General features: G+C 42.2%; 1 protein-coding gene across 2 annotated transcripts in view; it reads left to right on the top strand.

Annotated features, from left to right (window-relative positions):
- Window positions 1-14239, top strand: part of LOC137426974 (myosin-16) — a 51628-nt gene that overhangs the window by 14566 nt on the left and 22823 nt on the right. For both annotated transcript variants that reach the window (XM_068116046.2, XM_078778800.1), the window contains exons 5-19: window positions 1969-1996; window positions 3601-3700; window positions 4200-4292; window positions 5886-5949; window positions 6075-6173; window positions 6580-6683; window positions 7925-8063; window positions 8739-8857; window positions 9411-9560; window positions 10321-10491; window positions 10770-10952; window positions 12147-12273; window positions 12420-12478; window positions 12655-12742; window positions 13678-13795. In XM_068116046.2, coding sequence (XP_067972147.1) covers window positions 1969-1996; window positions 3601-3700; window positions 4200-4292; window positions 5886-5949; window positions 6075-6173; window positions 6580-6683; window positions 7925-8063; window positions 8739-8857; window positions 9411-9560; window positions 10321-10491; window positions 10770-10952; window positions 12147-12273; window positions 12420-12478; window positions 12655-12742; window positions 13678-13795 — 1642 coding nt within the window. The remainder of the gene's footprint in view (window positions 1-1968; window positions 1997-3600; window positions 3701-4199; window positions 4293-5885; window positions 5950-6074; window positions 6174-6579; window positions 6684-7924; window positions 8064-8738; window positions 8858-9410; window positions 9561-10320; window positions 10492-10769; window positions 10953-12146; window positions 12274-12419; window positions 12479-12654; window positions 12743-13677; window positions 13796-14239) is intronic.

Raw genomic sequence — 14239 nt, 5'->3', positions numbered from 1 at the left:
AGCCATCTTGGATTAAACGCACATAATTATAAAAATTATTTCTCTGAAACCGCTGAATGGAAGGAAATTGAAACACATTGGCACATTTTGAAGTACTCCCAATGGGGAACAAAAGCATGATAATGACATCAACCATGGTGAAGTGGTATACCAGCCAAAAATGTTTTAATCGAATGCATTATCCTAAAAATCTAAAATTGTATGCACATGATCTATGACCCATTTGTGTTGAGATATTAAATTTATGACATCATAGGTCACATGGTTTGGCAGCCATATTGCATTCAACCTAAAACGACACACATGTGTCTTTGGCGACACTCTTCCCATCTTGTCTGCCGCTCCCCTTGTTTTTTGTGTTTTGTGTGTCGGTTTGACTTTTTGTGTGATTAATGTTAGCTCTTTCACGAGCCTCGATCTTGTATACAAAAAAAAAAAAAAAAAAGTCAATCGGATGAAAATTGAGGATTGTAGAAATTTGAAAAAGGTTGTTGACTTTTGGCCTATGTTGACCTTTTGGCATATGTTGACCTCATAAATAGATGGTGGTTGAATTACGTTAACTGATATGCAAATCCTATTCAAATTTCAAGTCAATCGGATGAAAATTGAGGATTTTAGAAATTCAGAAAAAGTGGTTGACCTTTGACCTATGTTGACCTTTTGACCTCAAAAATAAATAGGATTCTGTCAGAGCACCAACTCTACCATCTGGTGTGAAGTTTCATGAAGATCAGTTTCAAATTGTGACCTGTAGGCAAGTATAAGTGAGCGGCATGAGGTCACAAAATTGTACCCAAAAACAAAAATGAGGTCACAAAAACGTGGCAACAAAATTGTGACCTGTACACACAAACACACAAACTTGTCCAAAACCCACAGGGGTGAAAACACAACCTGCCTCCACCTTCAGTGGCGGAGGTAATAATGTCCGTGCATACTTTTAATATACTGTACTTTTAAATTAACTTTCTGACCACCTTCTGCTCACTTGGTTACAGTTCCCTTCGACAATAAGCCAAGCACACCTGTTTCACAGATACCATCTTCCTGGAAGAACTATGAATCGTTGGCCTGTTGGTAGCGAGTCGCCTTTTCAAAAAGTCTTCATCAGTGCAACATAACAGAAAGAAAACGCAGTCTAACACTTGGGGCAATGCGAATGAAGAATCAAACAAATTACCAAAGACCTTTTGGTGCTTTCACCATAAATCACAATGGGTGGCAGAAGGTGCAGGGAAAAGGCCAAAATGCAGATCCTCTGCCGGTCGAGGATGCTTTATGAAAAGTCTTTGTTCGCCATCTCAGCTGCAGGACATCATCTGAATACGAGATCATCGTTGTGGACAAATTCCCTCTGCAATGCCCACTCTGGTGTTTGATTAGTGACAAAATAGTCTTGTGCACCATACATCAGGACGATGTTGTGCAGAACTTGACAATGACCTTACCTGTTCATCATGACCTTGATGGGTGGGTGCCCTCTGTAGAAATAAAGATCTATTTGTTCCATTGGTCCCCCTTTTGAGACATGAACAGTTCGTCTGGGGTTACCTTCCCCATTGAGGTGATCACACGGTGCAGATTCCTCAAAACACCAACTGTTGTCCTCCACCTTATGGGTAAGGAGAACGGTCTTGGGTGACTATATCAGGGACATGACAGCCTGAGATATACTTCAACCAAGTGGCAAAGCTGACTAGGGTCTTTTATAACCACACCACTGGAAAAGAAACACAGGGGGAAACATCCACCTTGAAAAAAGACCCTGGAGCCCAAAGTGTGGAGGACTGACCAAATGACTCATCAATCAATTACGATGCCAATAAATTAATTAAGAAGACTCCACCTGGAATGTAAAATGTCAATGCTCTTTTTTTTGGATTATTATTTCCTGTAAATGGATTCGATGATGATGTGCTGGATTATAACTCTCCATATATTTTCCCCGATCTGTCCCACCCCCAGATCGATGCCATCAGTCTATGCTGATCACGTGAGTTGTGTTTTAATTTCATTTTACCATCAACATTATACCTGTACAATCACAATCAATAGATTTACAAACGCAGGTGGATGTGCAACCGATGTTTCGTTACCTCCGTTACCGAAGATGGACGGAGGTTATGTTTTCACTCCTGTCGGTTTGTTTGTCTGTGAGCAGCATTTCTCAAAGAGTTGTGCTCAGATTGGGTGTGCGACAACGACGAATTGATTCGATTATTTTTTGTTGTTGTTGTTGTTTTTTGTGTACAAAATCGAGGCTTGTGTAAGAGTGAACATTAATGACAAAAAAAATCAAACGGACACACATGACATATAATAAAGGGAGCGGGAGACAAGATGAGGAGAGAGGGGGAAGTACAACATTTGAGAGCAGGGACATCGGGAGATCTGTGGGAGGGAGAGGGCTTGGGGGGAGGATATGTGGGAAGGGGGGGATAGGGGGAAAGGTAAAAAAAACAAAAAACATATGGACACTGCTAGGACTTCCAGGAAAGAAGTCGGTATTTCAAAAAAGTGGATCTGGGGTGAATTAACGGGGGTAGAAAAGATCAAGGTTTTGGATGGGAGAAGATAAGAGATGGTGGTGAACAGCTTTTTTGAAGACCTGGAGGGAGGAGTGGGATTGAAGAGAGTGAGGGAGTTTGTTCCGGAGGCAGTAAAGTGAAGATGAAGATTTTGGTGAAGATCCAAATCCGGATCCAGATATTAGAATGTTTTTAATGATTCTTCATCATCGAGTGATCGGGTGAAAAATGATACATAGCACGATATCTCCAAATGTTATGGGCAGACTGGGATGGAATTGGAGGCCTGGTTGGGTGTGTGACAAGGACGAATTGATTCGAATTTGGTGAAGATCCAGATACTCTAATTTTTAAGTGATTCTTCACCATTGAGAGATGGGTCAAAACAATATAGAGCAGGATATCTCAAAATGTTACAGACGAGATACGACAAAACTAGGTGGATGAGTTTGTAAGGTAACAAGAACAAGCTGATTCGATTTTGGTTCAGGTCCAGATCCAGATCCGGTCTATCAGCGGGATACATAACGTAAACTGTTCTTCCTGGCGGAGGTATGTTCTCTACCGAGTGTCGCTCTAGTTTGATTTTTGATACTGAGTGGGATTTTGTCCAGTTCAGGCAGTGACCACATGAAGGTGCTATACCTGAGTAGGTGTGGAAATAGTGTACTTACCTTTCAGCTTTCTAGTCCGAGTTCTATTTCCGACCCGACTGTAAACTGTCGGATTGGTGCTTCGCAGACAGGACGTTGTGCGGTCCCTCGGATGGACGTTAAGCCCAGTGTCCTGTATGCTAGCACCGTTGGTGGACGTTAAAGATCCCATAGTGTCTTTCACAAAGAGTAGGCGAGTTATCACCGGCACCCTGAACAAATTACTAACACCTAGACGGAGCATTGCATCAGCACCACAGCCGCACTCCCAGCAGTGATGTAACCAGCAGCTGTATTCAACAGAAGAAAATAAGTACACTGACCATTCGTAATCTAAGTGTCCATATTGTTGTGTATGACCCTCCTGTATCATTCAATGAGAATGTGTATAACACTCCTATTCATTCCATTTGCAGAGGAGAATCTGGTGCTGGCAAGACTGAGAACACCAAGAAAGTAATTCAGTATTTTGCCAACCTGGCTGGTGCCGGCAAGGGTGAAATTACTCAATCGAAGGTGTGGGTCCCATGGCATCACTGTGGCATGGGCTGCAGTGGTTACTTGAGTAGTAAACATGTGATTGACTCGTAAACATAGAGAAATCATCTTTGTTGATTCAATCATTGCACCTGATGCTGTAATTTTCACACTCACTGGAATATATCAACCTGAAATACCTCCGTGAGTTTACCTGACATGAATGCCATCGAACATGTCAATCAGTGCATTTGACTAGTAAATGTAGCATGAGTTATGAAGGAAGGGGAGCATTGAGTCGTAAACATGCGGTTCACTGGTAACCATAACAATCGGTTAGGAGGGGGAATTTGACAGGTAAACTCACGGAGATATTTCAGGTGGGCATTTGGAAAGGATGGCTGGGGAGGGATTGTTCGTTGCTTATTGATTTCGTTGTTCGTTGTTCGTTGCTACAAAAGATGATGATGATATCCAGATGAACCTTACAATGTTTGTTTCGGAAGATAAGTGTGGTTCTTCGTTTGCTTGGTCTTAGGATTCCCTGGAAGATCAAATCATCCAGGCGAACCCGGTCATGGAGGCCTTCGGAAACGCGAAGACTGTGCGGAATAACAACTCTTCTCGTTTTGTGAGTACACGGAGCCCTCCAGCGTTTGCTTGGTGCATTCACCTCGTACACGTGTGCTGTACTTTGCATTCAATGTGTTTGTCTCAACTGTTAAAGATGTGGTGCATTCTATCACAACGCACCCCCATCCCTCGGATGGATGTTAACCTGGGCATCCCGTCTGCTGGAATTATTTGATGGATATTAAAAATCCCACGGTGTCCTTCACGAAGAGTAAGCGAGCTATCGCTGGCACCATGAACAAATTACAAATTCCTCCCCTCACCTACAGGGGGCACTGCATCAGCTGCACCCCAAGCCATGATGCAAGCAGAACTCAAATGCTGCATCCGAGAGAAGATAAGAATAACTGTTAAAGAGAAGTCTCCTCGGATTTGGTGAAAATGTGTTAGTCTTTATTATATTTGGTACTAGCAGGAGTACCCGGCGTTGCCGGGCAGGTGGGGGGGGGGGGGGGGCAGAGGGGGAGGCAGGAGAGGGAGGGGTGAGGATGGGAGTGGGGGGAGTGGAAGGGGGTTCATCATCTTTTCGTTGAATATATGCTGGTGAATGTGCCGTTTTTCAGACAAACGAACTTTTTATATTTCAGATTATTTTTGAAATAACTCTCTTTTTTGCCTAAAACACTCCCAGGCACTCACGGATGAACCTCTGAAAGTTTGACGAAGATCCGTTCAGCCATCTCTGAGAAAAATGGCGACATGGACAGACAGACATACACAGACAGACCAACAGCTCTCTTATATAGTTGACTAGCAGAAGTACCTGGGTTGCCGATGGGGGGGGGGGGGGGGGGAGGGGAGGGGGCGGGGGATGGGGAGGCAGGAGAGGAAGGGGGTTCATCACCTTTTATTGAATATATGCTGGTGAATGTGCTATTCATCACGTTTCTGAGTTAAATGTGATGCCGATCAGGAAGAAGAAGAAGCGTAACTACCAACTTCGTACACTTCCGGAATTGTTTGATTTATTTGTCTTCAAGTGTCTGGTGATTGTTTTTTATTTATTTTTGCGGATGCGTACTTGTATCTATAACTGTCATTAATTTAAAAAAGGTTTAGGCACTATTGAGCGAATATATATATATATTTTTGTTAAATCCAAAAAAACGAACTTAAAATATATACTTCTTTTTTTTTGTTTTTTGCCTAAAGCACTCCCAGGCATTCACTGATGAATCTCTAAAATTTGACGAAGATCCGTTCAGCCAACTCTGAGAAAAATGGTGACACACAGACAGACAGACACAGACAGACAGCTCTCTTGTATTATTGATAATGAAGTGCTGCTTTAACAAAACATAGTCACTTTTGTGTTGAGGGACCCATTGCCATTTGTTTACAGTAATTTGATGTTTTATTGATGTTTGTAAATGAATAGTAAATAGGTATACGGAATGGTAGGAGGAGTGGGGGGGAGTCGGTATTTCTACCTGTAGATAGTCCAGAAGTACAGCCGATGTTGGGCCAACCTTAGGCCTCCAGCCAGTAAAGAGGTCACCAGTATTCTACCACAAGGTCACTCTCGCCCCAACGATTTTTGTGACATTGTGTTGAACTCATTCGATTTTCCTTCCTTTGCTGTCATTCACAGGGAAAGTTCATTCGCATCCACTTTGGCAGCACGGGAAAGTTGTCCGGAGCAGACATTGAAAGCTGTAAGTTGCGACCCCCCCGGCCGTACCCGTGTACTCAAATCGCCGGTGTTTGACCATTCTTATTACCGCACGGCTGGGAGAGCACAGGCTGTTTGGGTTCTTATTTTCGCACTGATGGGTTGCAGATCTCTTGGAGAAGTCTCGAGTGATTTCCCAGCAGAGCGCTGAGAGGAGTTACCACATTTTCTACCAGATACTTTCGAACAAAATACCAGAGATTTTGAGTAAGGACAGAGATCACACACATGCCCCACACACAGCATGGAATGGCACGCTCTCGGTTATAAATCTCCATGTTTGTTTTACCCGAATACCCTCCAAGAAACAGAACATGTGAACCCTCAAAATAATTACCCCCCCCCCCCATTCCTTCTTCTTCCTCTCAATATTAACAAAAAAATGTCTTTCCTTTTGAGAGAACATTCCATTTACCCCCCCCCCCCCCTCTCCCACTCCACGCCAACCCCCATTTCACTTTACTAGGATTCTACCCCGTTGATGGACAAATTACTCTTTATTTGAGGAATTTTCTCTTTCCAATCGGGGGTTTCCCCTTTCTGATCCACAACTGTTAACTTCTCTGAATTTTTAAAATTAATTTATTTCTGAGCGAGTCTCTTGTTTTTACAGAGGAATGCTTGCTGGAGCCTGATCCGCACAAGTACTACTACATTTCTCAAGGTGTCGTCACTGTCGATAAAATGGACGATAAAGAAGAAATGCAGATGACAGATGTAAGTTATCTCCTTGTCAAACGCTGGTGTTAACTTCCCACAAACCGTTTTCCTTGCAGCATTTCTTTTTTTTTTTAACGGTGAAATCAATGATAATGCAGGAGGAAAGGTGTCTGGATCATCCTGGCGGGATAGCCAAGAGGTACAACCACTCACCTCGAAGCTATCGACCCTGGGTTCGAATCTCAGCCCAGTTATAAACTGTCATTCCGAGGCTTCACAGGCATGATGATTCATCAAAGTGTGTGCCGTCCCTCAGATGGATGGTAAACAGGGCATCCCGTCTGCCGGAATTAGTTTATGGATGTTAAAGATCCCACAGTATCCTTCGTCAAGAGTAGACAAGCTATCACTGGCACCCTGAACAAATTCAAATTCCAAATTCCAGCCCTAACTTCCTATGTCACAGTGGCGACCCACCCAGGATTGTAACCCTAGCAATAGAAACGGCCTCGGCAGCACCGACGGTCAGTATAGAGCACGGTTCATGATCTAATACTACGCTACTACCCTTCCAGATTTAAAAGGAACATCCCTGATTGTAACCGTACGTTATTTCAATAGTCTGTGGTACGAATATCCAAACTGATCACGTGTACTAGTATCAGGTGGCACTGGCCTCATAATGTCCTAAAACCCATGATGACATCAAATCAATGATATTCTGTATGCCAGCATGATCCAGATTGGGCCAAACTATGGAGTAGATGTTGTTGCATCTCTTGCATAATACTTGACGGAGGTCAGATTTCAGCTCCTGGTCCATGTTTACTAAGTGCTCGATGGGGAGTTCAAGTCAGGACTCTGCTGTGCCCAGGGAAAGATGCCTTGGTATTACAAAAAACCCTCTTGACAGTAAACCAGCAAGGCATTTTACATTATAAAACATATTTAATGTAGTGAGATGTGCATGTCATACCTCCAGAACCACCTTTGCCTGAATGAGCGGCAGTCAGTGAACCGCAACTTCATACCTGGGTACCACAGAGTCCTGATATGAAGACCGCCGATCATGTCTAGGACCATTGATAAAAAGCTGTTGAAATTCCGATCTCTGCCAAGCACAGCCGAAGGCTGGATATAAGCGGGATTATCATATCGTAAATGCGAAAGCTCGCGATAAAAACTGAAACATTGGTGTTTGATCATCTCTGATGTAATACAGGTGTGTTTAATCCCCATGAGTCCTTGTGATGACGTTCTTCCTCTTTTTATTTCAACCCTGGTTCTTCACACCGCAGGAAGCTATTGATATCCTTGGCTTCACCGCAGATGAGAAGAAGGGCATGTATCGTCTCACCTCCGGTGTCATATATTTTGGGAACATGAAGTTCAAACAAAAACCACGCGAAGAACAAGCCGAGATCGATACCACGGAAGGTGATGTAGAGCATCCCCAAAACGACACAACTCTTCCTTTCAGCTTTGTATGGCTCTTTTCGATAATAAAAGCTTTCAGGAATCCATAAGGGAGTCGCTCTTCCTTCGGCAAACAATTAGATAAAAATATTTTGATAATTTGAGGCCTTCTCCAAAAGGTTGCTTAGAAAATGGAAAAGTGAAAGCACTGAATGTTGTTTCCATTATTACAGCTTGCTGCATTAAATAATTACATTATTTAATTATTTAATAACATTAAATAATTACAATAATACATTATTACAGTTTGTCCAAAATATACATTTAAATAATAAATTGTCTATAAGGCCTTTCTCGTTTCAGACTCGCAGCTCAGAAAAGTATAAAAACTCAAAGTCTGGAAGGCATTTCTAAATAGAAAAGGCCAAAAGCTGTTGTTTGCAGACATTACATACATGTGATGCATGGTCGCTAACATCAGTAAGGTCTCCATTGGGGTGGTACTCCATTGTTGATTAATTTAGGATGCGCCAAGTAAACAGTAAGGTCGATAAAATCGCGAATTGTAGACACACTTGCAGAGGAAATAGTCTACATTATCACGACAATTAACACCCTGTTATTTGTGAGCAACGACACAGATATGGAATTGGCATCATTGTGTGAAGCACCCTAACACGTCCTTTACTCCTACAGTGGCAGATAAAGTCTCTCACCTTCTGGGCATCGCCTCAAATGAACTGCAAAGAGGATTAACAAGGCCGCAGGTCAAAGTTGGCAACGAATTTGTGCAGAAGAGTCAAACGATGGATCAGGTGAGAAGCCGGGGATATTCTATCAACAATAGATCCTCCTGAAATGTTGGTGTTGGCTTAGCGGTTAGGGTGCAGGCTTGGGATCCTAGGATCCTGAGTTCGAATCCCGGTCGATCGCTGAATTAACGCCAGAGGGATTGACTGATCTTGTCATCCTTCCGAGGTCGGCAAATTGAGTACCAGCTTGCTGGGATGAATGATCCCGGTGTGTACCCCGATTTAGAATAGGTACACCGTATCCCTGTGCATCGTAAGAGGCGACTAAGGGTTGGCGTCAGGAAGGGCATCCGGCCATAAAAACATTGCCTCAAACAGGGAACCATGATTGTCATGGGCTCCGCAACGCTAACCCGCGCTTTAGCGGGGAAAATGGCCTTAAAATGATCATTCTATTCATTCATTCAATAGATCCGATTTTCGTGTTTAGTGGGATTTTTGATCTGTAATGCACAACCAATGTCCGGATGTAAAGGATGCCAACCCTCGGGGTATGGTGCATTTTCACCTTCTGGTTGCATCACGTATAACACAAGCGTACCTTTTTGTGGGCCAGTGCCACTTCGCTGTTGGAGGTTTGGCCAAAGCTATCTATGATCGGATGTTCAAATGGATGGTTTTCCGAATTAACAAGACACTGGACACGGACCTCCCTCGGCAGTTCTTCATCGGTGTGCTCGACATTGCTGGCTTTGAAATCTTTGAGGTACTTATCATACTATTTAAATGGATTGAATGGATTTCAAGTTATGTTGCTTGTTTGTAATATCTAGCATTGAGCAGGCATTTGGGCAGTGGTAAGAATTTCACTACAGCTGATAAATGCTCTAATACATCATAACATGAGGGTCTTCTTCACTCTATATTGAATATTCCTGGTTGTTGGGTCCACATTTTATTTACTTATTATTTTTGGTAAATCTTTAATAAATTTCAGTTGAAAAAAAGGTTAAGAGCACGGACAATCACCATAGGATGGGATCCATGGAGAGGAGGAAATTCCTCCTTAGTAAATGCCCCCACTGGGTGCAGAGAGAAAGACGGCGCCATTGGTGTGATGTCGCTGCTACCCAGAGTACTCCAGGAAGTGATGACACTTCCCCCAAGCTCAGCGGCTGTTTGGCTTATCTAACAGTCGTGTGAAAGTGTGTGTGTGTGTGTGTTTGTGTGTGTGTGTGTGTGTGTGTGTGTGTGTGTGTGTGTGTGTGTGTGTGTGTGTGTGTGTGTGTGTGTGTCTGAGACAGCTCCACTACGAGCCTCCACACGAACAAAAAAAAAGAAAAAAGTTTTTGATGATTTCTCGAGAGTCTCCTCATCAGCTGTGGAGTCACCATTATATGATCAGCCTTAAAGTCTTTGTCAAATTAATAATTCGCTTTAGCAAACAAATATAAAAGTAACAAATAGTAACAAATATTTGAAGACAAAACTTCCTTCCCTCATTGCTATTCTTTTCATACCTGCAGTACAACTCGTTTGAGCAGTTGTGCATCAACTTCACCAACGAGAAGCTGCAGCAGTTCTTCAACCACCACATGTTCATTCTCGAGCAGGAAGAGTATAAGAGGGAAGGTATCCAGTGGACCTTCATCGATTTTGGAATGGACCTGCAAGCCTGCATTGACTTGCTGGAGAAGGTATCTTGCACTACGTTGGAATACAATGGCTCGCTCTGCACACTTCAAACATACGAAGTTGCTGTGTGCAAATTGCATCTGCCGAAAACATTTGCTCTACACAGACAAAGAGCTCAACAGAGTGACAATGCATTTATATTTGCTGAGAGATAGTCAGGTGCACCTGGCATATTGCATGAGAGACAGGAAAACTTGCAGCTTTCAGGTATGTCATTCTCTATTTAACAGACTATTATATAAATCATTGTCTTCCCAAATATTCTGCCTTTTCCCTATAGCCTATGGGCATTTTCTCCATCCTGGAGGAGCAGTGCGTCTTCCCAAAGGCGACGGATGACACTTTCAAGTCTGCACTCTATGACAACCATCTTGGAAAGTCGAATAATTTCCAAAAGCCTCGTGTCGGAGGATCAGCCAAGAAGGCTGAGTCTCACTTTGCGTTGGTGCACTATGCTGGGACGGTAAAACATCTTTCTCTCCACACATGACCCAACATCAATATAATTGTAAAAATAACTAGAACAATGTGACTGTGTCACCAATATGCCTCCGCATAGTCCCACAATGGGTAGATGCCATCACTCTGCATATGTATGGGTAGGGGATCACGTTTGTGAAGTTTTGTGTTGATCGGATAGATTCGTTTTTCTATCCAAGATGGCTGCCAAACCACGTGACCTATGACATCATCATTTTCAAACTATATGCAACAGTGCTGTTAGATGATATTCATAAAATTTTGCATTGATAGGGTGAGTGGTTTCAGAGATATAATTATTTAATATTTTCCTTCAATCCAATATGGCTGTGAAACCATGTGACCTATGATGTCATAAATTTTATATTTCAATACACATGGGTCATAGATCATGTGCATGCAATTTCAGATTTTTGGAATAAGGAATTAGATTAAAACATTTTTGGCTGGTATACTACTTCACATATGATGTCATCATTATCATGCTTTTGTTCCCCATTTGACAGTGTGCCAAGTTTCAAATTTTTCCATTGAGCGGTTTCTGAGAAATAATTTTTTTATTATTTGCTTTTAATAAAAGATGGCTGCCTTACCACATGACCTATGATGTCACAATTATCATAAAAAACATTCTGCATGGGTGTCACTCCTACCCTGAAGGTTTAGTCTCAATCGGACATATGGCTGTTGAGAAAAACGAGGTTTAGCCCGGACGGATGGACGGACGGACGGACAGACGGATAACCCGAAAACATAATGCCTCTGGCGACAAAGTCGCCGGAGGCATAAAAACGTGAGAAGGTTGCCTAAGATGGGATGGCACCAATAAATGAGACAGTGCAAATTTTCTACCTCATTAACCTGTTGGTTACTTTGAAAAATTACAAAGTCCGGTCTTCAGCGCCATCCTATCTTCGGAATCCTTTTCCGAAACATTATTATTTCTTTCTTATCTTGATCAATGAGAATGTAATTTATTGATGTCCAACCACCTTGCATCCATTAATGTCTGACAACCACTCAACTATTGTGCTGCATGTTTTCAGCTTTCCTCGTCACAATGTTTCTGATGTGGGAGATGATAGAAGATTTAAAATAGATCTTGTTCAGGTTCATTCAATGCAGCACATGACATCATAAAGCTTTTTTAGCTTGTGGAATGCTCTTGTGTTCCCAGGTTGGATACAGCATCACCGGTTGGCTGGAAAAGAACAAGGACCCTCTGAATGACACTGTTTGCGGACTTTTCAGGAAGTCGGCCATCGGCATTCTGGCCACCATCTTTGCTGAAGAAGAACCGACAGGTATCATCTGCTCCCAAGTGCCATACAGACATTCAGTATTTTATCCCATTGTCTTCATGCATTCTTGCTGTTGTTGCAAGATAAAAGAGATACATTTTGATACGATAGGTTATTAATGTGGGGGGTTTTATTTTGCTTTCCTTTAGGTGGAAAGAAGAGGAAGAAGAAAGGAGCTTCGTTCCAAACAGTCTCTGCTTTGTACAGGGTAAGGTAATTTTGTTCAGTAAATATTTGGAAATTGCAAGCGATTACATCACTTAGAAAAACAACATTTTTCTTATACTGCTTAACAATGATTGAGTGATATTTGATTCGTCAATTAATCCATTTATTTTAACATAAAGAGGTGAACCTTACTGATTGAGTATAATGACGTCACAGGAGCAGCTCAACAAGCTGATGTCAAGTCTGCACAGCACATCACCGCATTTTGTACGTTGCATCATCCCAAACGAGGTGAAAACTCCTGGTAAGTAGAGAACAGCTTGTAGTCAAGGTACCCAAGACCGCCATTTTAAATGGGGTTTATATCATTATGACATTGCAGTCCTCTTGCGCTTATTTATCCCGATGCACCAAAGGTGGACAGAGATAATGTTTTCACACCTGACGGTCTGTTTGTCTGTCTGTGAGCAGGATATCTCAAAACGTTGTGGACGGTTTCAACTGAAATTTGATGGACAGGTTGCATGTGTGACAAGGACGAATTGATTCAATTTTGGTGAAGATCCGAATCCAGTTCCGGATCCGAGAATTTTTTAAAAGTGATTCTTCACCATTGTGTGATAGGGCTAAAGACTATATATAACACGACATCTCAAAAAGTTATGGATGGATTCAGACAAAACTTGCTGGACAGGTTGGGTGTGTGGCGAAGACACATCAATTCAATTTTTGTGAAAATCCGAATCTGGATCCCGATACGAGAATTTTTTATTTTTTAAAAAAGGTGATTCTTCACCATTTCGAGATGGGGCCAAAAACGATATATAGCATGATGCTTCAAAAAGTTGTGCAAGAGTAATGACAAATCTAGGTGGATGAGTTCAGCCTGTTCAGCATGGTGGCGGTATGTACTCTTCTGAGTGCTGTTCTCGTTCCTTTTTGTTTCATATGATGTCATTGAAGTTTGAAATGCCAAATAAACATGCACATGTGTGCAAATAACCCAATCAACTTTAAGATGGAAGGTTACTGATGGGCTTCCATCTCAGAAGCAAATTTGAACAGAATACAGGCAGCTTCAAAATCCCATTACCTGAGCCAACGTTGTCATCGTTGTCAGAAGTGCAAATCACTTGCATTAAAAAGGAATGTGTGCTGATCTTCAAGAGTGAAACAGTAAATAAGTTGTCATCCTTATAGTTGTTCACACTTCGATGATTTCCTGTCTCTGTACTACAGGCCTGACAGATGCTAAACTGGTTCTGAACCAGCTGTCCTGCAACGGTGTGCTGGAAGGGATCAGAATCTGCCGGAAAGGTTTTCCCAACCGCTTGCCATATGCCGAGTTCAAACACAGGTACGTCTTCACCTGAGGGATCCGTGAGTGTTGATTTGAGATTTGTTTGTGCAGCGGAGATGGTAAATGCAACTAGGTTGGTTGTCCTCATGGCTACTTGGAAGGCCTTGTCAGTGGAGTCCTGATTTAGCACCATAATCAGTGGGGTTTTCTTTCCCTCCCTCCTCTCCTTCCTTTTGATTTCTCTTCCTATTCATCTTTATCTCTACATCTCTACCTCTCTCTACCTCTTTTTCTCTCCCCTACATATTATATGTATGTATATATATATATATATATATATATATATATATATTTTTTTTTTTTGTATACAAGATCGAGGCTCGTGACAGAGCGAACATTAATCACACAGAAAGACAAACAGACACATAAAACAAATAACATCGGGAGCGGTAGACAAGATGGGGAGAGAGGGGGAAGGACACAAACACAACATTTGAGAGC

This window comes from Myxine glutinosa, chromosome 5, assembly GCF_964187855.1.
Source record: "Myxine glutinosa chromosome 5, kmMyxGlut1.1, whole genome shotgun sequence".
In the NCBI taxonomy this organism is placed as follows: Eukaryota; Metazoa; Chordata; class Myxini; order Myxiniformes; family Myxinidae; genus Myxine; species Myxine glutinosa.
This window is presented reverse-complemented; position numbering and strand designations above follow the sequence as displayed.